The 24,238-nt window shown below is 52.2% G+C and overlaps 1 protein-coding gene across 1 annotated transcript in view; it reads right to left on the bottom strand.

Annotated features, from left to right (window-relative positions):
* Nucleotides 1-24,238, bottom strand: part of MYT1L (myelin transcription factor 1 like) — a 435,752-nt gene that overhangs the window by 66,815 nt on the left and 344,699 nt on the right. The window contains exons 11-16 of the mRNA XM_034659976.1: nucleotides 20,961-21,095; nucleotides 16,463-16,553; nucleotides 14,739-14,846; nucleotides 11,091-11,302; nucleotides 3,738-3,988; nucleotides 1,469-1,705 (exon numbers count right to left, since the gene is read on the bottom strand). Coding sequence (XP_034515867.1) covers nucleotides 1,469-1,705; nucleotides 3,738-3,988; nucleotides 11,091-11,302; nucleotides 14,739-14,846; nucleotides 16,463-16,553; nucleotides 20,961-21,095 — 1,034 coding nt within the window. The remainder of the gene's footprint in view (nucleotides 1-1,468; nucleotides 1,706-3,737; nucleotides 3,989-11,090; nucleotides 11,303-14,738; nucleotides 14,847-16,462; nucleotides 16,554-20,960; nucleotides 21,096-24,238) is intronic.

Here is a 24,238-nt window from a genome sequence, read left to right as displayed (position 1 = left end):
TTCTGTCGATTTATGAGGGCTTAATTTTAATTAAAATAAATTCAGAGACTCAACCACCATGCCTTATTTGCTAGCTGTGACTTAATGCTGTAGGAGAGAAAATAATACTTTGGAATTTACCTTGCCACTCAGATTCTATTCTTTTGCAATGCCTGGATACTTAAATCAATTTGAAGAATAAAGATAATAGGCTTTAAGATGTAATGGCCTTATAACCAGGTGCCTTTCCTGCCAATTCCTACAAACAGCTAATGTTCCCTTTTTCTGCACCTCCTTGTTTCTGTAAGAAGCTATTGCTTTGATGGTGGTCTCTCTATTGTATTCAGAAAGGATTTTCATTTTTCAGTGAATAAAGAAGATGTCATAATTTCCAGAGTTGAACACTGGAGAAAAAGCCAGTACAATAAAGAACAACCTTCTCTTCATTTCTTTTCTTCGCCTAAAGGATATTTTAACTATTTTAGTAACTGGAATGTGAATATTGTAACTACATGTGTCCCCCACTTTTCGAAAGCTCACGACACACCACTTCACTCTCATAAAGACCTACTTTAGTACCTGCTTTTGCTAAGAAAAAACCCAAAGAGGATTTTTGCTTTTACAAAAAAAGGCAAGAAGCCCAAACAGCATTCAGGGCTGGTTTTGCGGCGAGCTGTGGGGGCGGCAGGTGCAACCTGAGCGGCCAGAGTGGCCCCGCCGCGCCCCCGCCCCCGAAACCTTGCTCAGCTTCTCAGCATCCCTCTCCTGAGCTCTGAGCTGTGGCCGAGAGCATCTGGGCTTGATCTCAGGCTGTTTGTGCGTCTATGAGCAAGGTGTGTCCTAAGGTTCAGAAAAGCCTGAGGTGATTTTTGGGGTCTGGGAACGTTCAAGATATTTTCTGTATAAATTAATTAATCTTGCCATTTGGCTTAGGAAAATTTCCATAGGCAAGCTCTATTTTCAGATCACAGGGGAGATCTGTACTTCAAAAATATGTTCTTGATGTAGGTTGCTTGGTAATCTTGTGCTCAAAAAAGATTTAGGTGATAGTACTAAAATGATTTTTTTCAGGGCTGGAGTATAGTCTTCTGAATATTTTGGGTTTCTTTGAGAACAGACACTATCCTTAGCTTCAAAGGGCTAGCTAATTAATAGCTCATAGTTAACCATTTAAGTATTTAAGATGTTATAATTTCCTATCTGCAAGGAGAATCGTGCATTATATCAATATGTCACCAGAAAAATGGACTGGCTTGCTGTTTATATATTTTCTTAGAGAAATCATTGGTTAACAAAATGCACCTGTTAGAAAATAAAATTCATCATTGAAAAGAGTTTGTGGTTTGCTTCACCAAATCAGCGTTAGTGACAAATCTCTCCCTGGTCCACAAAGTGTGTTGTCAGCCAGTGTCGGCTGAGGTCATAGTGAGGGAGCCCACAGACGCCCGGCCCCACGCCCCGAGCCAGCAGGCAGGTGAGGGGGACGTACAGGGACCTCGGTAGTGTCACCCCCGTCTGCCCTGCGAGGCTTCATCTTGGTGTAGTCCACGGGCAGCTCCCAGCAGTCATCTTCTCCCAGCTGGAAGCACCGGCTGCCCATCACCGCCTGCTGCTGGGGGGACATGGGCTCCAGGGGCGTCAGGACCGGGCAGCAGCTCTCCCGTGGCCGTGGCTTGTTCATGCTGAGGTCCAGAGTCCCGTTCTCATCCACCTCCATGTCAGGGTTCTGCTGGACAGAGAGACACGGTAAGCACGCAGCTCCACCCCCAGCCGCAGTCCTGCCTTCAGCCAGTGCAGAATCCAGAAGCGGATTCCTCCTGCGATCTCCCGTGTATGGGCTCCCGAGGGGAGCAGAAGCAGTGCTTGGGGACATGTCTGCTGGCCCACACTTGGCCACAACATTGGATGGCAGGTGCATGTATCTATTCACGTACTAGGGACCTGTAATCTGTCCATCCACCTGTCTCTTATCTGTTTATCTCACACATCTACCATGTATTTACCATCCATCTTCATCTTCCTTTTTCTGCAATACATCTCTGCTTTTAGAAATAAGCCTTTCTAGAAGAAAATCAGACGAGGGCCTAATCTCAATTCTGTTCCAGCTCAAATAACGTTGAAGAGATCGGAGATAGATGCGCGCTTATGCGTAACAATCGTCTTTCAGTTTCACTGATGTGAATACTGCGAGACAGGGAGAGGAGGGAAACAGACAAAGCAGAGGCATGGAGGGGTGAGGGAGGAGCAACCAGAACTCACTTTCCAACATGGAATCTTGTGACGAAGAGTATATTCTGTTTTAAGGGAGGGGGCTGTGCGATCAGAGTTCAAGTACCCCTACTGCAGTGATTACGGTCTGACCTACTCTGTGTTTCCACAAACCTACAATTGAGCCAACTGGCTTAAAAAAATAAAGAGGTACTGGGTGAGGTGTTTTTGTTTTTTTTTTCCTTTTAATGATGCTTTCACACAGATGAAGACGCCTTCAGAGCTCGCCTCTCAGGAGGAGGGAGGCAAGGAAGGACACATGGAGGACAAAGCAGGAAATCCTGCCAAAGGCCCTCCACCGCCGCTCACGGAGAATTACACCGTCTCGAGCAAAAACCTGATTTCAGAGCTGGCGTGAAAGCTGCTGCCTCCCCAAATGTCTAGCAGCTCTCTCCTCTGGATGTAACAGCGGAGGGAAGCTGCTGGGAACGAAAGCCCCATGCAGGCTGTTACCTTGAGACATTACAGAGCATTATTGTGCCCGAGCTCTTCCCGTCAGGGAGCACTCCTGCTTTCAAGCTCTCACGCTAATTTAGCCTGCATCACGTTGGACTTAAGTCTCTCAGTCTTAACTTCAATAAAGTGAAAAAAAAGGGAAGGGGCTGCTCTCTTTTTCCTCCTTGCCATAGAAGCCCTTCCATCCTAGCCTTGGATTTTAGGGGCCCTGATCACCATGGAAATCGCATGCCCCTGACACGTCTCCAAAATCTAGGAATACAAATACTAAGAGAAAAGAAAGCATTTGCAAAACGTAAAATGACTGACCTTTCTCCATTCATACAAATCAGTTACTTGTAACAACTACCGTCAGGGCTGTGAGCTCATGGTGCCTACGGCCAGGCGGGGCTGGGAGTTCAGAGAGCCCCTGTGTTTTCTGGACAGGAGGTGATGGACCAGGTCTGCCTGAGCACACAGGCCTCGCGCCACCTGCGGCTCCGGCCCCCTAGTGACCCTGGCGGATCAGCTCCCTCCAGCTCTGACCACCCCGTCCTGCTCTCACCGGAGCAAGGAGTCCATTCACAGAGAAGCCGGGAGGCGAGACCTCAACAAACCCTCACGCCCTGTCAGCATCTTGGTGGTTTCTGGACGAACGGAAGCTGGCCAGAACGGCTGACAGTCCAAGCGAAAAGTGGATTTCTACTTTCTCTGTTCCCCAACACTGAGCGACCTGCTGGGAGCAGGGGACAGTCCTGTGCTGTATTTGACAGCAGGGCCACCCACCCTCCTCCTGTTGGGGCTTCCAGGCACACGGCTCCTTCTGTTTCCTACCGTCTGTGCAGTAGGCACCGTGCGTGCACTGGGTGTCCTCTCTTTACAGATATGACTCTGGATCCTAACGAGGACGGTCCCCGCACTCTGCTTCTCTAACAGGACTGACGAGTCCTCCTGGCTTACAAACCCGTCGTCTCGTGACTTGGCGCTACGGGCCGTGAGCTTGGGGGCACGCTCCCCCGGGAGCGGCAGGTGGGGCGCCTGCCCGCTGAGCGTACCCGCGCGGCGCACAGGTCCTGCGGCTTGGTGGACAGGTTCTGCGGCATCTCGCGGCAGCGCGTGGACAGGTTGAGGATGGCCGTGGCAGCCATGTGGGCCGCCTCCATGTCGTGCGCGTAGTCGAAGCTGCTCTTGCTGCACGTGCTGCTGGCGCTGCTGCCCCCGCCGCAGCTCATGTTGCTGCTGCTGCTGGGCGCGTAGCTGCTGGTGGTGCTGCTGCTGGGGCTGGCGTTCTTGCAGTACCGCTTCGCTGGGGAGACACGGGGACAGGGATGACTTGGGTCCCCGCCGCTGGGGCGACAGCAGAGCGGGGCACGGCGCCCCGCCACCCATAGCGCGCCCCTCCCGCCGGCCCTGGGGACGTGTGCACCCACAGCTGGCGGGCGGGGAAGAGCCCATCCGGGCTTCCCCGGCGCAGAGCTGGTGAGCAGGAGAGGCACCGCATGTGGCTGCAGGGGCCACGACCCGATCAGGACTCGGCCGCCTGATGCTGGGAAGTGACCTGAACGCCAGCCCGGTCAAGGCCCAAGAAGGGGTCTCCCCGTCATGACTGCCCATCAGCTCAGGGGGCGACGGGGACCCCACAGACCTCATCCCTCCAGAGACTGGCTGCTCCTTCCGGCCGGGAAGGGCCTCAGCGGCCAGCCGGGGCTCAGTGTGTGTGTGCAGCGGGTGCCGCCTCACGGGCACTGTGCTTTTGGGAGGTGTCCCTCCAGCTGCGCAGGCGTGAGGGAACACCCCTTTCCCCAAGACGAGCCTTACCCTGTGATTCTAATAAAGAGCCACGTGGAGGAAGTGGCCAGGGAGTGGGACTGGGAGAGGGACTGGCGCACACCCGTGGGCGTGGCTGAGCCCGGGGTAAGCAGGGCAGCATGGCCACATGCACACCACGCACGTCCTTGCATGGAGCCTGGCTCACAGGATGTCCTTGTGAACAACCTCCGTCACCCAGAGCACACAGGTACTTGGGAGCGAATGCTGCTTTCATGGCTGTTTGGAAGCCTCCTCCGGCCCACGGCCGGGGCGGGGGGGCACTTGTGGATGATTTGTTAGGGCCCTGGGGCCATTGCCAAGGGCAGCAAAGTCGCAGGGTGTCACCCGCAGGACAGGCAGGTCTCCCCTGGAGTCCTGCCCAGGGAGGGAGTAGNGTCTCCCCTGGAGGCCTGCCCAGGGAGGGAGTAGCCAGGGTGAAGCCAGGGGTGTAGAAAGCCCCCCCAAGACGTCTCCCTCACAGTGTCCTAGACTCCATCAGCAAGCGCCTCTTGCACGACCCCCATGCATCTTCAAACGTCCTTTCCAAAGCAAGCTTAGCCAGCTCTCCCTGTGTGCCCAACGCTGTCCCTAGTGGTCTATAACCCAAGGACCCCCCCTTGGAGGACATGCACGGTGCTTTCCTCCCAAAAGGAAGGGGCCAACAAAGTGGAACTGAGCAACTGACCTCACAAGGCCACCTTGGCCGGTCATCATGAGCCACTCCAAGAAACTGCCCAAAGCACCGTATTCAGATACAAGTGAACAGGTAACTAAACTTTCATCGTTGATAACTTTCAACTTTGGACCCAAGACTGCTTTCATTTTGCCACGGGGCTGCACAGCGATGCTGGCGGAGCACATGCAGGCTGTGGGGAGCGGTGAGCCACCAGGCCTCAGCGCAGCCCCCACCAAGAGTCACGGAGCTGCTGTACCAGCAGGTGACCATCTGAAGCAAGTGCCCTCGCATGGCAGAGGGCTGACCGCACACACTCAGACCCCCTGGCACGAAGAGTCCTCGTGGGCTAGGTCCCTCCCTGCGAGGACAAACCAGCACCCTGTCAGCCTGTCTGGGACACGACCTTTCCTCCCTCACTCTTCTGTGAATGCAGCTTATCTAAGCAGCAGAGGGCACAGTGTGGATGGCGGCAGTCTGGGGTCTGAGCACAGAGACATCCTGGGGGGCCGAGGCAGCAATGCGGGAGGACCAGACAGAGACCCTCCGTCGAGAGGCAGCCCCTTGGACCTGTGCAGTGGGCACGGGGAGCCACACCAAGACAGCAGCTTGCGGTACTCTCCACATGGACTGAAGTCTGTGGTTTTACACCATTTAAAATTTTGATATAAAAACAGGAATATAGAAATTGTGAGAGAAATGCAGTCATACTTTTGAGGGTTCTTTTCCCTAGTGAGGGCTAGCCGCTAGCTCAGGGAAAGAAATGGAATGCACATAAATTAAAAAAAAATGGCCGTTCCGTTTTGAAATGAGCAAATTTCAATTTCTGAGAGAANAAGAAATGGAATGCACATAAATTAAAAAAAAATGGCCGTTCCGTTTTGAAATGAGCAAATTTCAATTTCTGAGAGAAAGTCAGCAGGACACGTGTGTATACAGCAAATGGCAGCAAACTTGCGGGAAAGTGCGTCTACCTCAGCGGATGTCCGAGTCCTGAACGGCGCCGCGCTGGTAGGAGTGGGCAGAATGCTAGCAGGTGAGCGACCTGGGGGTGATTTGTGGACGAGCCTGATCCGGGCGAAGCCGGTGGGACAGGCATCCATGTCACCCGCGCCCTTTCACAAAATGCAAGCACCCCCTCGTTTTGTTCCAAATGAAAGTAAGAGTGTAGGTCCTCATAATTATCACCAATTTGTAAAAAGCTCACAAAGCCAGCATCAGTGACCAATGACCATGACAAAACACACTCCCCTTTCCAATGAGACAGCAGAATGGGTCGCGGTCCTTCTGGGGGCCAGCCTGTCCCTGGCCGTGAGGGATGTCGCGCCTCTCCGCGAGAGTGCCACCACCATGTGTGGCTACAGCGGCAGCCCGCCAGGCCTTGCACCACGTTGGGAAACCTCCTCTTCAAGGACTCTATCCCTCTCTTGCAGGACAAAGAAAGACTCCACGGGATTTCTACTGGCTACACATAACAAACCAAAAAAATGGAAACCACCACGTTCCAACCAGAGCTTTCTTATCGCGCTGCCCTACTTGTGAGAGTCTCCCTGAATGTGTGTCTCCTACTCTTGGCAATGTCCGCCTTCTTGTGTGTTAACATAAGGGAAAAGAGCAGTGTGTCCTTACAGCCCAGACTTCCCGAAAACCACACAGAAAGAGTACAGTCCGGAGGTAGGCCTCCTGAGGGTTGACCTGTGCTGTGCCTGGGTGGATTCGGATGGCCACCCTCGCGCACCGACCCTCACGGTGCCCATGCAGGTCTGTGCTGTCGTAAGTGCACCAAGGGGAATGCGGCGTGCGACGCGGGAAAAGGAGCTTTCTTGTGAGAATGCAGCTAGACCGGGTCTGCCACCGTCGGCTCACGCGACTGAAAGCATCAGATCCAGGACGACCCTTCGTTTCCTGCTCACTCACTCAGACAGGTCATGTGTGTGTGGCCGGCTGGCCGGCTTGGCACTGCGGTTTGAATCTGAGGACAGGAGCTTACGGTCCAGCGGGAAGACGAGCTACCCCTGAAACTGCCAAGCGTGAGACCCAGAGCTGCACCTGGGCTGAGAACAGGCGTCCAGTTCTGCACAGGCGCCCTCGTGAAGGAAGTTAGGAGGAGGCTGCTGAGTGCGGGCCGGGCCGAGTCAGAGAGGACCCCGTGCCGAAAGGCTCTGGGAGCAGCTGGACTGTGGGGCAGCCCCCCGGCAGGTGTGGGGAGGAGGGCCGGCGTTCCAGGGAGAGTCGGCTGGGGGCCGGGGTGAGGAGGACCGAGGCTCAGCTCCAGAGGGTGCTCCCCGGATGGACACCGAGCGGTTCTGGGAGCCACCGCCAGCAGGAGGCCTGGACGGGCTGGGGCGGGAGCTGGGAGGTTGAGCACATCGGGGCGGCACTGAGTTTGAGGAGCAAAGAGGAAGTTCAAAGCTGATCGCAAAGTGTTTAGCTTGGAGAATTTGGAAGTTGGGAATGACAGAAAGGGAGGCTCACAAGGGGAGCCCATGGGGGCTCTGGGAACTTATGGGTTTAGACAAAGATCGTGGTGGTGATTAATTGCCGAGCCACGAGCAGAGATGTCTTAGACTGGGTTTGGCCGCTGTTTCTGTAAAGGACTGGACAATAGTCCAGGCTTTTCTGGCACCACCATTCAGCTCTGCCATTGTGCAAAATCAGTCACTGACCAAACAGATGAGGGCAGCGGGGCCCACGTGGCTTTACCTATGAACACTAAAATCTGAACTTCTCATAATTTTTACGTCACAAACGCTGCTGCTTCTTTTTTACCCAATAGTTTAAACATATCAGAACCATTCTTAGCTCACTGTAACAAACAGGCTGGGGAGATGCCAGCCTGGCGCTCATGGGAGAAGGCAGGGCTGACACACACGTTTGGGAACCCCTGTGCTTTCCCACCTTCCCTCCTTCACTACTGCTGCACGTGGACTTCCACGCACCGCAGGAGAGCGCCCCAGGCTCCTTGGCATGGTGGGTGTCGCAAAGCCATCTCCTCACCTGCCCCACAGGCGCACGTCCCTGTCCTCAGGCACCTTGTCGGGCCACTGGTCTTTCCTACTGACCCATGGGTCTTCTACCTGTGCATAATTTCTGCTCAAGCTCATTGTCAAGAGCAAGATTTGCCATTTTGATAAAGCTCCTGATAAGTCCTGCAGAGTGGACTCCCTGCTTCACTGTCTGCGTGAGTGTGTACTGCACTGTCTTCCATTTGGTCCTCAGCTCCTCCTTGAAACTTGCAATCCAGAAGGAAAGGAAAGACAGATGATACGTGATAGACAGATGAGTGAATGCACAGGTGGATGGATGGATGAATAGAGAGATGGGTCAGTGGATGAATGGATGGATGGATAGATGGATGGATGGATGGATGGATGGATGGATGGATGGATGGATGGATGGATGGATGGATGGATGGATGGATAAACAGGCAGAAAGACAAACAGCAACTAGCCAGTGTCTGGAAGAATTCAGACACTTAAATCAATGTGTGTTGAGTGTTTTTGATCACAGGTGGTGGGATCTACGGCGTGATGTCCAAAGACGGGGAGAAAGGTCCTACTTTTCTCTCCTGTCGGACATCTCCATGCCCCTGCCCCTTGCTCCCAAGTGTTGTGCTCCACCCCACAATAGGCTCATTTCCCAGTTATTCTTTAGGGGCAACGACTCAGTTCTCTGCACCTGCGGCAAGCCCTGGGAGGACACTCCCGTAGTGTGACCACAGACCGCAGTGGCGCTGTGGTGTTTACCACCTGGTGCCTGGGTTCAGGGACTGCTCTCAGCCTACATCCTATCAAGAAAACCAACCCGGCCACTCTCATCCCTAAAGGACACTTTCTTTGATGTTTTAAAAGTCTGTCAGATGAATCTAGTGTGAGAGAAATGGAGTCACCAATGTTCTTCTCAGTAAACTATGGCAAAAGGCTGCCTTTCCTTCTGTTTTTGTTTGTTTGTTTGTTTGTTTGTTTTATTTCTTAAAGACCTAATATTGAAGTTTTTGTTTTGTATTCTTGTTCCCTGTGGGCCAGATGAAGAGCTTGGCTCAGCCGAGGATTCTGACAACAGGTATTTTCTGGGTGGGTGAGAATGCATGTCAGTAATTACGAGTCTGCCCAGCTCCTTAGAACTGTCCACTGATCCTCACAACAGCTCTGTGAGGTCCAAAGGATGGGAACTATTACTACCACTCTGTTCTTGGGGAAACCAACACCCAGAAAGATTAATCTGCTGAATATCACACAGCTCCTAAATGGAAGAACCAAGAACAGACCTAAGTAGGTTTGACTTCAAATCCATGAAAGGTGTTGTGAGCATGAAAATGTGCTCTACGGGTCATGACCTCACCCAAAGTCCAACCAGAATGACAAGGTCAAGGACATCAGGCCACACAGACCAAAAGCAGCAAACAGGTGCGGAAGACAAACAGCAAGTGGAACGCCTCTCCAGATCGCTGTGAGAGATCGCTGAGTCGGAAATTGTACGAGCAGAATTCTTAATTACGTGAATTCAATTTTTTTGATCCTTCATTTGCAATCAAATGGATCAAATGAATAAAATTATGGCAAACCAGAAATTGGCAAATTATGATAAAATAAAACAAAAATAATTATTTTCTGTTATACCCTAAGCCACTCTCTTTTTTCCACTTACATTTTGTTCCTCTATATTACAAATCGATACGCGCGAGGATAATCAATATGGGATACATCAAAGAAATACTAAATTTCACTCACTATACATATTAATTGTTATTAAGGCCAAGAATGACTAACATAACTTAGAAACATGTGCAGCAACTCACATTGAATTGTAAAGAGGTTTTGGAACTTCCCAAGCATTCAGTTTAAAAGAATTTGTTTGTGTGCTTTGATTTTAATTAAGTATCCTTTTCAGAGAGGAGCTAAAAGATCTTTACAAGCCCATCCCCTCTTCTGCGCTACAGAACACCAAGGTAAGACTTATAAATCAGCAACACTTCCATAACCCACAACCCAGTCAGGAAAATTTGCCAGCTCAGTCCACATATCCTAGAATTTGAAGCAGAAATGCAGTTAAATAAATATGTGACATCAGAGAAATGCAGTCATCCCTCTCTCGTTCCACGACTTACCATGTTAGTGCAGGGCAGCAATGGGAGCTAGCTCGAAGCACTGGCAGAGGGCTCAGAACCCACGAGGGGATGTAAGCGACCCCTCCTGACAAGCAGGTGGTGCTTTACTTCTCTACCTGCTCTTTGTTTTGGGGGATGCATGTATCCATGCTAGCTCACTAGGGGAGCCCCTGCCTGGCCCCACTCCCCGTGTGGAAACAGGCGAGGGCCGGCACCTGCTGGAAGGAGGCCCGATGACACCAGCAGAAGTTGTCTGCTCTTGGGTGCACCGTGGAGTCACCGGTAACTCAGATAATGTCACCGTACAGGCATCGCCCCTGGGGGTGCCAATTCAGCAGGTCCGGGGAGGAGCCCGTGTGCTAGAGTGCTCAGTCTCCCCAGATGACTCTAACGTGCATCCAAGGTTGAGAACTCTGAGCGGATGCAGAGTTCCTCAGACGGCCAAGAGCTCGGGGTGCTACCCCTGGCGCTCCCAGCTTGGTCTGTGCTGGAGCCGTCCACGAAAGGAAGCTTACAAAGATAAGGACACCACCTCAGCAACAGCGGGGAGCACATGAGCCAACAGCTCTCTGTCCCCACATTCTTAAAGTGGCCAGAATGTGCTGCTTTGAAGCATCGGGGGAAGGGCATCTTTCTCCCGCCTGTGGGCTCCTGCTCGCCCATACCTGGGAGCACACAGCTGAGCCCAGCCCGGGGTGTGCTCTCTTCAGTACCCATCAAGCGACCCCATGCTTGACCCATCTGTGGAAACGGATACACACAACAACAACATTATCAACGGCAAGCGTGACTCTCACTTAAAGAGTGTGCACCTCCTACCATCATATCCTTTGGGGGATATGTCCCTGGTTTGCACCTTGGGAGCTATGGCCCGCTTGCCATAAGTATGGCTGTCGTAAGTGTTGTACTCAAACGAGGTCTTGGAATATTTCTCCAGCTCTTTGGCCAGGTTGGAGCGAGGCGTGGTCGTGGGGACGTTGTTTCTGTAGCCGTAGTGAGGGATCTCGAGCTGCTTTACAAAGCACATTGGCCTGTAAGCAAACAAGAAATAATCGACGGCTTGCTTTCCCGTGGCTGCAGGTAAGACATGGTTCACATGAACATTAGGGCATGTTGCTCAAATCCACCTTCCTGAGCAAAGACCGAATGTGCTGGGATTTTACAGCCCCAAGCCACCCACCTGCCTGACTGTAAGCACGCACAAGCACACAGATACGACATGTAACTCTCCCCCTTCTCTCCTTTTCTGTGTGGAGCCTTGTATGGCTGGATGGACACGGGAGGTGTGAGGACGGGAAGGACCTCGCATCGGTGCATTCCTTGTACAGCGGCTTCAGAAAGTTAGAATTACAACAAAGGAGGTGAGCTAATAAGACATTTTCCTTAAAAAAAAAAAAGAAGAAATAAAGGAAAACTCTTAGGGACATGGGCTGACCCAATAAAAAACGCACGTGGTTGGACATGAAAATGGAACACGAGAGCTATTCTGACAGATAGCAGTCTGTGTGTGCAGTATTTTTACGGGTGGTGGTCCAGCTGTCCAGACTCTGGAGAGAAGCATTCCCACGGAGGAGCACTCATCGATATTCTACCTTGTTTTCTCTGTGTAAGTGTGTATCCACCTATTTCCGTATCTCATGGGTGGGGTTTTTAAACCGTTTGGGGAAATTACTTTAGACTTACAAAGTTGTGCAGAGGGGCTCCCTTTGATCTTTATTCAGCTCCCCTCATGCTAATATCTTTATCAAGTCACCACCACATTTGTTCTGATTTCATCAATTCAGCCTATTCTTGTCAAACTAACGAAATACTGCGGCGATTCACTGAATGCCTATTATGTGAGGCACTTTACCAGGTAACGTGTGGAGCTGCCTCAGTGAATAAACCCTCACCTTGCCTTCAAAGAGCACGCAGAACGTGACATTAAGAGTCTAGGTGTGAAGTAAGCTCTGCAGGTGGGCAAACTGTCCAGGTGAAGATTCAGGGAGAGAAACTACAGAGGTCAAAGGTGAGAAGCAGGAGCGCTAACAGCACCTCTGGGCACTCGCTGGAGGCTGGTGACCTGGGACCAGATGGGATCTGCTCTGCCCAGCAGGCAAGGCCCAAGGGTTTGGGCTGGGGAAGGCACGATCCCCAAGCCTTCAAATGATTAGGACCAGCTCAGAAGGAGCAGGGCCTGGAGCAGAGGCATCGGTGACAAGGTGGCCCTTGGTGATGGACACCGGTTTTGCTGGAGGCCCACCACCTGTGGCCAGGGAGTGGAAAATGGGAACAGCATTGGAAGCACTTTCGTCTTCCTGTTGGACAATCTGCTTGAGGACTTTTCAACTCTTAGTTAAATGAGTGTGGATTTATTTATTTGTTTTTTAAAGATCAAAATTTTTTTTTTATTTATTTGAGAGGGAGAGAGCGAGCATGAGCAAAGGGGAGCAGCAGGCAGAGGGAGAAGAGCCCAATGTGGGACTTGATCCCAGGACCCTGAGATCATGGCCTGAGCCGAAGGCAGACACTCAACCGACTGAGCCATCCAGGCACCCCGTGGGTGTGGATTTATATTATCTCTCTCTTTGCTTCCTTCCTGTCTCCTTCCTTGCCTACCGAGGGAGTGTGTCCCACATGGAGACACCATGGAGGAGATGCCCACACCGAGACCAGGTCCTCCAGGCCTTGCTCACGCCTGAGACACTGGTGACTGAGATGCGCCCCGGGAGCTGGGGAGCCCGGGAGTGCCCCGGAGACGAGGCCGTGGTTGGTGTGGCTGCCTCCCTTTGCGCTCTGTCCCACCTGCCTCGCCAAGCCCAGCCAGAGGCACGTAAAGAATACTGTTTGTAGATGCACAACGTCCGCCCACACTCGTGTGTTCCACTATCATTTGCTGTGGTTTTCCACGGTTTTGGCCTGTGGCAAGGGACCTGTGGCCACAAAGCCGCAGAAACAAGGTCGAGGGCTGTTGCTTCAGGGTCCGTATCGGCATGGAGTCTGTGTCTGAACGGGGTGGTACTGTCAGTCTGCAGCCCCCAGGGAAGCGTCTCCTGAGGGGTGCCCACTCAGCCTGATGAGATTCCCGGGAGGGGCAGGCTCAGGGCTCTTTCTAGCTCGGGGGTCCGGCTAGAGGCGGCACAAGTGGACAGAAGCCCTGAGCCTCCGTTGCTCTCTACCTGTTCTCAGTTCTCCTGGCTGACAGCCATTCCTTCTCAGGCGGAGCCCCAGGGGGAGGGCTCCCAGCTGCCAGTAACTATTGCCATCTTCTGGGAGGTGGGGCTGTGGGTGCGTGGGGGCATGTTAGACTGCTAGCACCCTACACGGAAAGGTCTAGAAGAACACACCATAACATTTATTTATAGTACGGTTACAAGTTGTTTTTATTTTCTTGCTTTTGTCTATTTAAATATTTCTCATTTTCCATAAAGATTTTAACTTTTTGGGGGCACCTGGGTGGCTCAGTTGGTGAAGCGTCTGCCTTCAGCTCCGGTCATAATTCCAGGGTCTTGGGATCGAGCCCCGCATTGGGCTCCCTGCTCAGCGGGGAGCCTGTTTCTCCATCTGCCGCTCCCCCTGCTTATGTTCCCCCTCTCTGACAAACAAATAAAGTCTTTAAAAAAAAGATTTTAATTTTTCTATTGAGGGACAAAAGGGTGTGTAGCGACTGTAGCGAAGTCCCCCCCGGAAGATGGGCAGCCGTGCGGCCAGCAGGACGACCCTGTGAAGACCTAGGAGTGTGTCTCTGCCACGATCTCCACTGAGAGTCTCGATGATGGCCGTGCAGCCCGGGGTTTGAAGGGAGCAAGTGGAAATGAGCGTTGATAGGCGGGATCTGGGACGGGGGCTTTCTCCCTCTACCCCTCCCCAGAATCCTCGCTTCCTAAACTGAAGCCATTGGGTTGGACCAGGGGATCTCTGAGGTCTTTCCGGTAAGTCACTCAGCCACCCTGAACTGGGCTCCCGCTCGGCGGGGGGGGGGGCGGTGACACCGCTCCGCCCCCCCCTCGGGGTGTCTGGGGACAGAGGAGCCGGCCCCTCTGAGGGCTTCCCCACGGAGAAAAAGCTCCATGCATGCCGTGAGGTGGCGCCATGCTGCAGGCTGGTGCTACGCCCCATCTTCCAACTTAAGGTGAAATTACTTTGGGCATCTCGTTAAAGTGGACAGCTTCCCTCTTTCATGTCGTAGTCACAGAATCACGGAATATCTTCCAGGCCAGAAAGAAAACCAGAAACACATTGTCCACTCTCATTTACAAACTCACAGCGGGAAGACAGAGTTCCAGAATGGCAAGGTGCCCCCCTGCCCCCACATAGACCCCGTGGGCGAGGGTGGGCCTGGGGCCTGGCTCTTCTAACGGCACCAGGGACCACCTGCGTTCCGGCCGCCAAGCGAGACTGTCTGCCTGACCCGGAGCCCCAGCCCCGGGCGTGCTGGGTGCCAGCTACACACGGATCTCACGCGATGACATGCTCGGCATTTGGTACCTTAGCACTCGGTCTGAGGCCTGGTTGGACTTGGACACATCACAGCTCTGGTGTTTCTCTTGGGCCTTTGCCAGTTTTTCTGCTGCAGCAATAGGGCATCCGGAGAGGCTGCAAGTACAGAAAGGGGATTTAATGGTCTCCTCCAGCAGCTCCGTGCACATGGACCCCATCGCCCCCTCCCCGCCTCTCCCTGGTCTGCACCAGAAGACCCGAGGAAGCTTCCCACACATGCCGTGGGCTGTCCTGAGGGGATGGCTAGGAGGGGGAGAAATAATATGGTTGTATTGTGCACGATTTCCTCTTGGTCTCCAGGGGACCACACTCATGACCGCGCCGTGCATAAGGCACACGCAACCCTTCCAGCGACAGCAAGCCACATTCTGTCATTCAGGAGGACACGAGCGAGCTGAAATTGTAGACACAGAGTCCAGCCTAGGACGTGTCTGCAGATGGGGATCGAGCCGCCAGGGTGGGACGAGTTTCTAAAAAGCCCAGGAATGGCAGCTCTCTGACTGGTCTCAGAAGATGAGCTCTCAGCTGACCATAGCACTTGGGCTTCTCGCCGACCAGCTCGTCCACGTCCTCCTGGGAGGGGGAATGGAACTGGGAGGAAAGCAGAAGAGTCTCTAGGACGGCTCTGAAGTGTGTGGAACTAAATATTTATGGTAGAGACAGCACACTGGCTCTCCGGGGTCTGTGCTCGTTTGTCATGAAATCATGGTGTCTACTCCTTGCGTGTCTGCACGGACAGCTACGTGTAAGTACAGATGTGTACCCCACGTGTGCGTCATGCCTCACAAACACACGGACTGCCAAGGACTGATGAGGGAGCTGACGCTGTAAACACCATAGTGAACAGCGCTCAGCGTCGTCCTTCCCAATTACCGGTCATTCCTTTCTTCTGCAGACTAAGCCCGGGACCATGTCTGAGGGGCACAGGGCTGTGATTTGTTTCATTAAGAATTTAACACAAGTGACCAAATTTACCAGTCAGGCAAAAATTGAGGTGAAACTCATCACAGTTTCCTTCATTAAACATAATTTTACATGAGCTTTCAAGGCTTAAAGAACAGGCTATAAGACACATTTTAACAGATCGCTCCGGCTATTGATAAAGAGGTATTTCATATGATTTGAGTATTATGAGCAGCTTAGTAAAAGTCAGACTAGGAGAGGAAAGAGAACTGGAATTTGTCCAGAACAAGAGTGTGATTCCAAGCATGCCTATTTACCTGGCTCACGGTCATGCCAAACGTTCCCCAACTAGCACTTTTGGGCATCTGCTAGAATTTTGCTGATGTCCACACCGATGACTGGGGTTTCGGCAGACTTTCAGGGGCAGCCTCGTTAGGTCACAGACCATCAGGGATTCGTGCGCTGTAACCCCTCCCTGTACGATGCACACAGGACAGCTCCTCCCCACCCCTGGATGGGAACTCAGGGTTCCCTACACATGGCTACTGGTCCACCTTGAGTATTATACCAAGGAAGGCACCTTCTAGGGAACTCAGGACGAGTGGGGGGGACAAGTAAAAAATCCACTCTGCGAAAAGGGGTCTCAGGATTTGCCTTCCGCATGCACTCTACGCTCCCAGAGAGTGGCCTGTCGCCTGGGGCGGGGAGGGGAGGTGTGCAGGGGCGCACTCCCTCTGGAGGTACGGGGTGTGGCTGTCAGGGAACCGCCTTCCCCGCAGCGGCATGGGGCACAGGAGCACTTTGCTTACCTTCTGTGTGAGTTCCTGTTGCTATTTACATGCCCTCGCCCTGTGCAGCCCGGAGTGGGACACTTGAGAACATTCTCATGCATGGCAAGAACTTGACAAGGAGAGGCAGAGAAGACAGCCCAGCATTAAAACATAGAAATGGTCCGAATACAAGAATATGCAGTCATTTTAACAAAGGCTGGGTTAGTTTACAATGGACAGTCCTACACACGTTTGTGATGGACATGGTCAGGAAACACATATAGGAAGGAGAAGAAGGTTGTCTCAACCTTAGTGTTGTTGGCATGCAAAGCAGTGTGCACTGGGGGAGGGCCGCGGGCGTTGGGGACGTGGTGGCCGACTTGCTCCAGACGGGGCAGGGCAGCAGGGCCTCCCTACGTCTCCCACACGTCAGCACTGAATATCGATTAGCCACGGAACAGCATGTGGATTGGTAAGTTTTAAAACATGCCTGTGCTCTGGAAATGCACAGTATGATGCGGGCACGGTGGTCATGGGTGAACAGAGACCCCCATCCTGGTTTTTAAATAAAATGAATTAAATGATGACTTTTCATCTGGGAATCAAGTATTCTTTCACGCTGCTGATGAGATGAGCTAGAACAGTGAGTGTTATGCTGTGTCCCATGAAGTCAGCATGGGGACACTGCAGGGTGGCTGCCGCTTTGCGGGGGGCAAGCAGCCTGTTGCCAGAGACAGTGATCGAGTTTACATGGGGCGGTAACTGGCCTGGACAGTTTGCACGTCCTCTCCTGTCTGGTTCTCGGTGGGCTGCCGCTGCTCTGAGGGGGTTGGAGGGGATGACAGGTGCTAGTGGGAAGCCACGAGGATTGAACCCCAGCCAGCCCCCACCCCCACATGAGTCTCTGCATCATGGCAGCAAGACCTGGGGCACTTTCCCTGCCAGCGAGGTTTACCTCACTGTAGGACCATGAAAGACAAATCTGCCCGACTGGTTACGTATTCTGTGCGATTTTCCTCCTTTTCTAGAATGATCTCTCTCTTCCCTGAAGTCTATATGCTATTCCCAATGGGGGCTATCCTCCCTCCTGACCAGGTCCTTTCAAAGTGGGTACATCCTGGTTTCATCTTTGTAGATTCATGGCTGCTGTGTCATCCTGACATATGGTCGATGCTTGGTAAGCACCGATGGAATGAGGGTGAGCCAGCCTTTGCTCACTGTGTGTCGGGGGGCTGGCTGGAGGGGTGTCAGGAGGCCTCCTTCCTGGGGGACCCGACCCCAGGCCCTGCCTGCTTGCTCCCTGTCTCCCATGCGAGGCTTCATTCTGCACTCCCACCTGGCCTCCACTCATCCCTTCAGAGTCTGGGTTCACCTACGTCCTTCTTGATTCTCGACGATTTTCCCATCCTCCTGTCACGACATCACATAAACCCTTCCATGACACAGCTTCCCTCTCAAATCAACGTCTTTCCTCTCCATTTATGCTATACTTTTTGAAATAAAGTCCTTCCTGGAGATAGCAGAGACTTCGGCGCCCGGCCGTGGGACGGATCCCAAGCAGACAGCCGCGGTCCGTCCTGCTGAGTGGAGACTCAGACTCCTTCCCAGCCGGGTCAGCCGGGAGCCGCACCTGAACCCGTCTCTGCCATCCTGTGGCTGCCGTCCCTCAGCCCCGCACGGTCCTTAAACCGTGGCTGCATCTGCGGCTCCCGTGCTCCCACCCCCTTCTCTCTCTGAGCTGTTGGGGACCTCTCCTGTCCGCCCACCCCCCCAGGACATCTCCTCAGGACTCCCCGCATGTGCCGGACCACCCAGAACAGCCTCTGCTCCCTCTTCCTTGGCTTTGCCTTCTATGCCCTCGTGTCCCAAACTCCCATTTTTGGGTCCTGTTCATGCTCACTTTATGCCTCCTCTCTGGGCAACTGGATCCTTGGTTTCTGCCAGCACTGCTCAGAAAGCAGATTCGGGGGCGCCCCGGAGCCCTCCTCCCAGCCTGCGGGAGCACCACACAGCACTCCCCACAAACCCAGGACAGTCCGGGCTGTCTTGTCATCTGTGAGTGGGGCCCCACTTCTCCGTCCCAGCATCTATTAGTGGGGTCAGAGTCCCTAGGACACTGCCAGGTGGGAATTCTCCGTGTCACCTCCAGCCCCTCCTCTGTCCCCCTTCACTCCTGCCTGTGTCTGGAGCGTGTCTTGAACTCCTCCCAGACTTTCCACCCTGGCCACTGCCTCCAACAGGCCCGGCGTCCTGTGTGGACGACCACGACAGCCCCCAGACAAGCCACGGACCCCGCCCCTCTCCCCAGGATCAGCTCAGTGAGACCAGCGAAGCCTGTGAGTCCCTTGGGAAGCCTGATGTCTTAGGTGTGAGACACCTGCCGGGGAATGCTTCCCACCGAGGTCACCTTCTGTCCCGAGCGCACAGCCCGCTGTCAGTGGTGGTGGGAGCTCTCCAGGGGCCAGAACCACGTCCTGTCCAGTGGTGTGTCCGCTGTGTCTCTAGTGCAGCATGCTGCAAACTGACAACTCGACTGCCTTCAACTGGACAGAAAGGATGCCTGGGGGAGGCTGGCCCAGAAAAAAATGGAAAAAAACCCTAAAGCCTAAAAAAAAATATGCCCTCTAATTTTTTCTCTTTTTAAATTCTTACGGTACTATAAAGAACTACTCGTAAGTATTCAGAAACGGCTTTCTATAGGTGCTCTGGAAAGCGGCCTCAAGATCGGTGTTGAGTGGACCTCCTGCATCCTCCGGGCAAAGGTGAGCCCAGGTACGTGGTCTGACCCCTGGTCTGTGGGAGCACAGCCCCTGTTTCTACTACATTTAGACTTTTCCTGTGAAAATAAGGAGTCGGGAGAATTTCTCAGTCAGGGAAAGCAACTGATTTTCTATTCGGGAGGTGAAAACGTGGGCCTTCAGGAAAAATTGGACCAGGAAGCTCTCTCTACCTAAGAGGTCGGTGGTGGTCCTCACGCCTCACCGAGGACGAGGACGGTGAAGCACAGAGGGTCCGTGTCATGCCCAGAGTCTCAGCCCGTGAGGACCGAGACCGGAGCAGCAAAGCCAAGCCCAGCGCAAATAGACAGGCTTGGGATTCTGACAGGTGGGGACTGAGATCTCGGCTCCGCTCTCTGCTCGGGCAAGTGGGAACCTGCTCACAGTGGTCTGAAGACGTGGCATGTCTTTGGTTTGCCAGGCGCCGACCTAACCCCGGGAAGAGAGGATGAGGCCCTCTGCTACCTGCTTTCCTTGTGGGGGAGCCGGGGCCGGTGGCACCCTGCAGAGCTCGCTGGGGAGTGAGGGAGGCTGCGTGTGCTGGTGCGTGCAGAGTGGCCGGCTCGGACGGCACTCAGACACCGAAGCTGCCGCGTTCAGACCATGCTGGCTCCCTGCTCATGTAACACACGGGCACGGCCATGCTCTCGAATGCATTCCTCTCCATGCTCTGCACACTTGTTCAAAGGCAGTTACCAGAAACATGGGCTTCTTATTTTTAGTAGCCGCTCGAAAACCTAGAGGCATACGAGCTTCTAAAAATATTTCATCTGAAAATGTTCAGCTAAACCTGTTTCTAAGCCTCAACTACTGCTAGGAACTTCTCTTTGTTCTGACGTATTTACGTCTCAAGAATTCCAAAGTTAGCCATTTCGATGGGACAACCCTCAACAATCCCTGTGAACAATCACGCGGCGATCCTGCCGGATCTCAGCCGAGCGACTCCATTCTGCCTGCTAGAAACCGTGTCTCAGTTCTTGAGGAGAACCCTTGACATACCTTAAGCTCAACATCAGGACCTTAGACTCATCTTGTCATTTCTGAAAATGTGCCTTTTCCCCCTGAGCAATCAATACTAATTGTCTTTAAATAGCTGGCATCTTTATGTGCTGAGAGAAAGATAAACAAAAGAGGTGTACATCATTTCCATTCCAAAATAAATATAGTTGTGCTCATAATAAATTATATATTCTCAGAACCTAGTCAAAAAGAACGCGTCTGATCTAGACCCACCCAGTTTCAACCTCCTCAGGTGTGGTGGTGTGGAAATGCTGGGACAGTCGTGACATGAAACAGACTTTACAAGCGAAATGCAGTAAAATACAACTATGAATGCTGGATCTCATCTGTACAGAAGTCTAGGTCACTGGGCAAGAGGAGGCTCAGGGACCTTTCTGTCGGGGATTCATGGGCGTTCAGCTCTGCAGGGTCGGGTAGAGACTATCTGAGTTCTTTTGCATGGTTTGTGAGAGACGAGGCCCCCAGCAAGTCAGAAAGGAGAGCGGGAGCGCAGCCCCAGCCCGCCTGCTAGGGAGCCGTGCTGCGGGAAGCAGCCCTGGGGCCGGGCTGCTGAGGGTGGTCCAGGGGGTCCGGTGGGAGTGGCACGGACAGCCCCTGCACGCCGGTCGGGATGAGAAGGGGCGGGGAGACGAGGTTCGAGGCTGGGCTGCACTGACATGGAATGACAGAGGCACGTGGGCGACACAGACAGAGCCGTGGGCGTGTGCGCCCCCACGGGCATTGGTGGGACACGGACTTACTTTCCGGAGGGACCCTATCTTTGTGCGGGCATCCGGACAGACTGCGGTGATGTGGGTAAAGCCCGGTTACGTGGCCGGTTCCATCACACCCCGGGGTGGGACACTTGCTCTCTTTCTTTTCTGCTCTCGAGGGATCTAAAAGCGACAACAGGTGTCAAGAGAATGAATGTTTTACCCATCCAAGACAAAGCTGATTAATTAACAAGCTGAAGAGACCTTGATAAATAAAAAAAGCAGGTGTCAGGGGACAGGCTGTGACAGAGACTTGCGTAGGTAGTTCTTTGGTTTGGGGAGATGTTTTGACCTTAAACAGTGTAATCATGAATCATAAAATATTTCTGCTTTCTTTGTTGGTGGAAAAAAAAAAAAGACTATCCCTACCTTAGCTCCTGATTAATTGTTTTCCCGTGTGTTACATGACAAGCTGTGTTGCTCAAAGAAATTAGCGTAAATAGTGATGAGACAGTGACCTTCTCAGAGAGCAAAACCACTCGGCGACCCTGCACAATCGCTCTGTGAAATTCCACCGGGAGCACGACGCCATTCGAATACGCTGCCGTGCACTTCCCGTCTCACTGAGCGCTCTAATCGTTTACACTGGTAGGTGCAAAATTGTACTGCTGTTGGACGTTGTCATCTCGCAACACGGCTCCACAGCACACTGATTCAGAGATTTTCTGAAAATAAGCTGAACTCTTAGAAGGCACTGTAAGCAAATGACCAGAATGGTGGAAATCCCACCCAACTGGGGAGATGGGCAATTAAAAAAAAAAAAATGTTCCAGAAGCTGCTGGAGCAACCATTTGTCTTGATTTCTTCATCTGTGCTTGGAACCAGAGGAAGGATCTTACAATGCTAAGCACGCACACACCAAACTAAGAGGTAATGGTTTTATACAGCCCTGTTTGCTCTCTGCAACACCGGCTGAGCAAAGAGCAGAGCAGACCTTTGGGCCGCACTTGAATGCCAAATGCCAGAAATGCATTGCTGTTGCTAGTAAAATTATTTCTACATCCAGAATTGACCACAGTTTATCAATGTGCAGAAAATAGCTCCAGAAGATATTTCTAAGACAAAGCTCAGGCTGAGTAGCAGTGTAAGCAGGCAAAACATTTCTTTGAGTCAGTTTTTGAAAACCAGTTGCACAGATCAGTTGATAGCAACTATGCAGGGTTGGTCCAGGGAAGGCGTGGTTAACATTTCCTTACGGGTGTAACACCTTCCTACCGATGTCTCATGAACCAGGCCAGTCATGACAGTGAGAAAATGTATGTTTTTTGAACTCCTATGAACTTTCTTCTGAAGTCATGCATGTGAACTTCAGAGAGACAAAGGGGCTCACAGGAGTATATAAACAAGTCTATGTTTATGTAAACACTCATCCCTCTCTCTTTCTCAGCTAGCCCTTTATTCTAGGTAATTCATCTTCCGGGTCCCGGGTGTGTAAACAGCGCCCTGCTCGAGGGGCACACCCTGCACACGGCTCTAGGAGTCTCCAAGACGGCCCGACGGCACGCTTCTGTTTCTAAATATCGTGCTGGAGCTTCTCTACACATGCGAGAGAGAGCCTAGCGTCTTACTGCCTGTTGGGTAGTTTCCTAATAATATTAGTATGATTTAGTTAATGTAAGTATAAAATAGTGCACAGTAACGGTTTCATTATTGAAGATCATAAGCCAAATGTAAATAGCATTTAAAAGGTTAAAGAAAACCTCAATTGTAACTATTATTCATTATTAAATGACTCTTTTTCATTTGTACACTTAACAGTTTCCTAACAAGTTATATTATATCACAGTTTCCCAAAGCGTTCTGAAGTTGAGTGCAGATCTGTATAGAAACCGTGGCTCAAACAAGCCCAGTTCTGGAGGGCACAAGGGTGTAATCTCCTCTCGATGCCGCTCGCCTCCACCATCCCCTCCCCCGGGATGCTGGTTTCCAGAAAGCTCAATTCATCTTGAAGGTAAGCATTCCAGCAAACACAAAACAACCAAGCAAGCAAACAGACCAGTAGTTCAACTGACAACCCCGCAAGAACATCTAGAAAAGAAATAAAACGTGCGTTGGATTTAGCTTGCTCCCCTTCTTCCCTTCCAAGTGGATGCTTGAGGAGCACACAGACAGAGGAGTTCCACGAACTTTTGTTTTAGCTCAAGATTTTGGAAAGGGTGCTCATTTATAACTTAAATCATTTCGAGAAGATTGTGTATAAATGAGAATTGGCATGATAAAATGACAACGATTCTGGAAATAAAGATTGTTGATACGCTATGTGGTTGTAGGACTTGTCCACTGGCCATGTTGGTCAAATGTCACATAATGCATTTTTTTTAACTAAGGAGGACATTAATCTCCTCGGTCCACTCTGGTGTCCCTGCTTGGTGTTATTTAGTTGGTTGTGAACATACCTACAGATGTCCTGAGAAGAGACCTGGGAATGAGCTGGAACACACACATGGAGGAGCTTTGCTCCGAGGAGGAAATCTACAGAAACTGGTAGAGTCAGGAATCAACCCTTTCTGACTCATTTGGAAGGTCCAAACCCCAACCCTTCCCCCATTCCAGGGAAAACCACCTCTCAGGTTTTGCTGTTTGTTCCCACCCCTGCCCCATTTACTGAAGGGAAGCAAGCGGTTTGAATTCCATTCCTTGCAAGAAACAAAATAAAACAAAATAACAATAACAAAGCAAAATGAATAAGAATCTCCAGAAAGCTGTTGGGTGTAAGGGAGCCACAGAAGGCAAAGAAGCCAGGGCGACACAGAATCTGCGATGCCCCGTGAGCCCACATGTTCCCCAGGCACAGTGTCACATTCCTCGCTGCCAGCTCCTCCATGAAGCCCACTCTTCAGACTTCTAACGCGGAGGCCCAACGTGTTCTTGCCCACTGAGCCACCTGTGAGAAAGGACACTGTGCTTCCTAAAAATGCTTAGCTCCTCTATGATTCTCCAATACCCAACTGAAGAGTTCTGACAGGTGGCACCACAGTTGTGAACATACATGCTGCTCCGTAGCCTCACTGCACCCGAAGCCAGCCTGACGCCCCGCTGCGCTAGACCGTGTCGCCCCTAAGAAACGACCCTTCCTCGTAGGCCGCACCTCCCGGGGTCTCCCGTCACCTCCCGCACCGAAATGGCGGTCAGCGCTCAAGCACCTGCCAAACCAAGCGCCCGACGGGCCTCTGGCTGGGTCTGTCCCCAGCGGGGCTTTGGCGATAGTGATGCCTCGGGGCAGCGTGCGCACTGAGAGGAGACTACACACCTATGTCACAGCAGAG

The sequence above is a fragment of the Ailuropoda melanoleuca genome, chromosome 4, assembly GCF_002007445.2.
Source record: "Ailuropoda melanoleuca isolate Jingjing chromosome 4, ASM200744v2, whole genome shotgun sequence".
NCBI lineage: Eukaryota > Metazoa > Chordata > Mammalia > Carnivora > Ursidae > Ailuropoda > Ailuropoda melanoleuca.
This window is presented reverse-complemented; position numbering and strand designations above follow the sequence as displayed.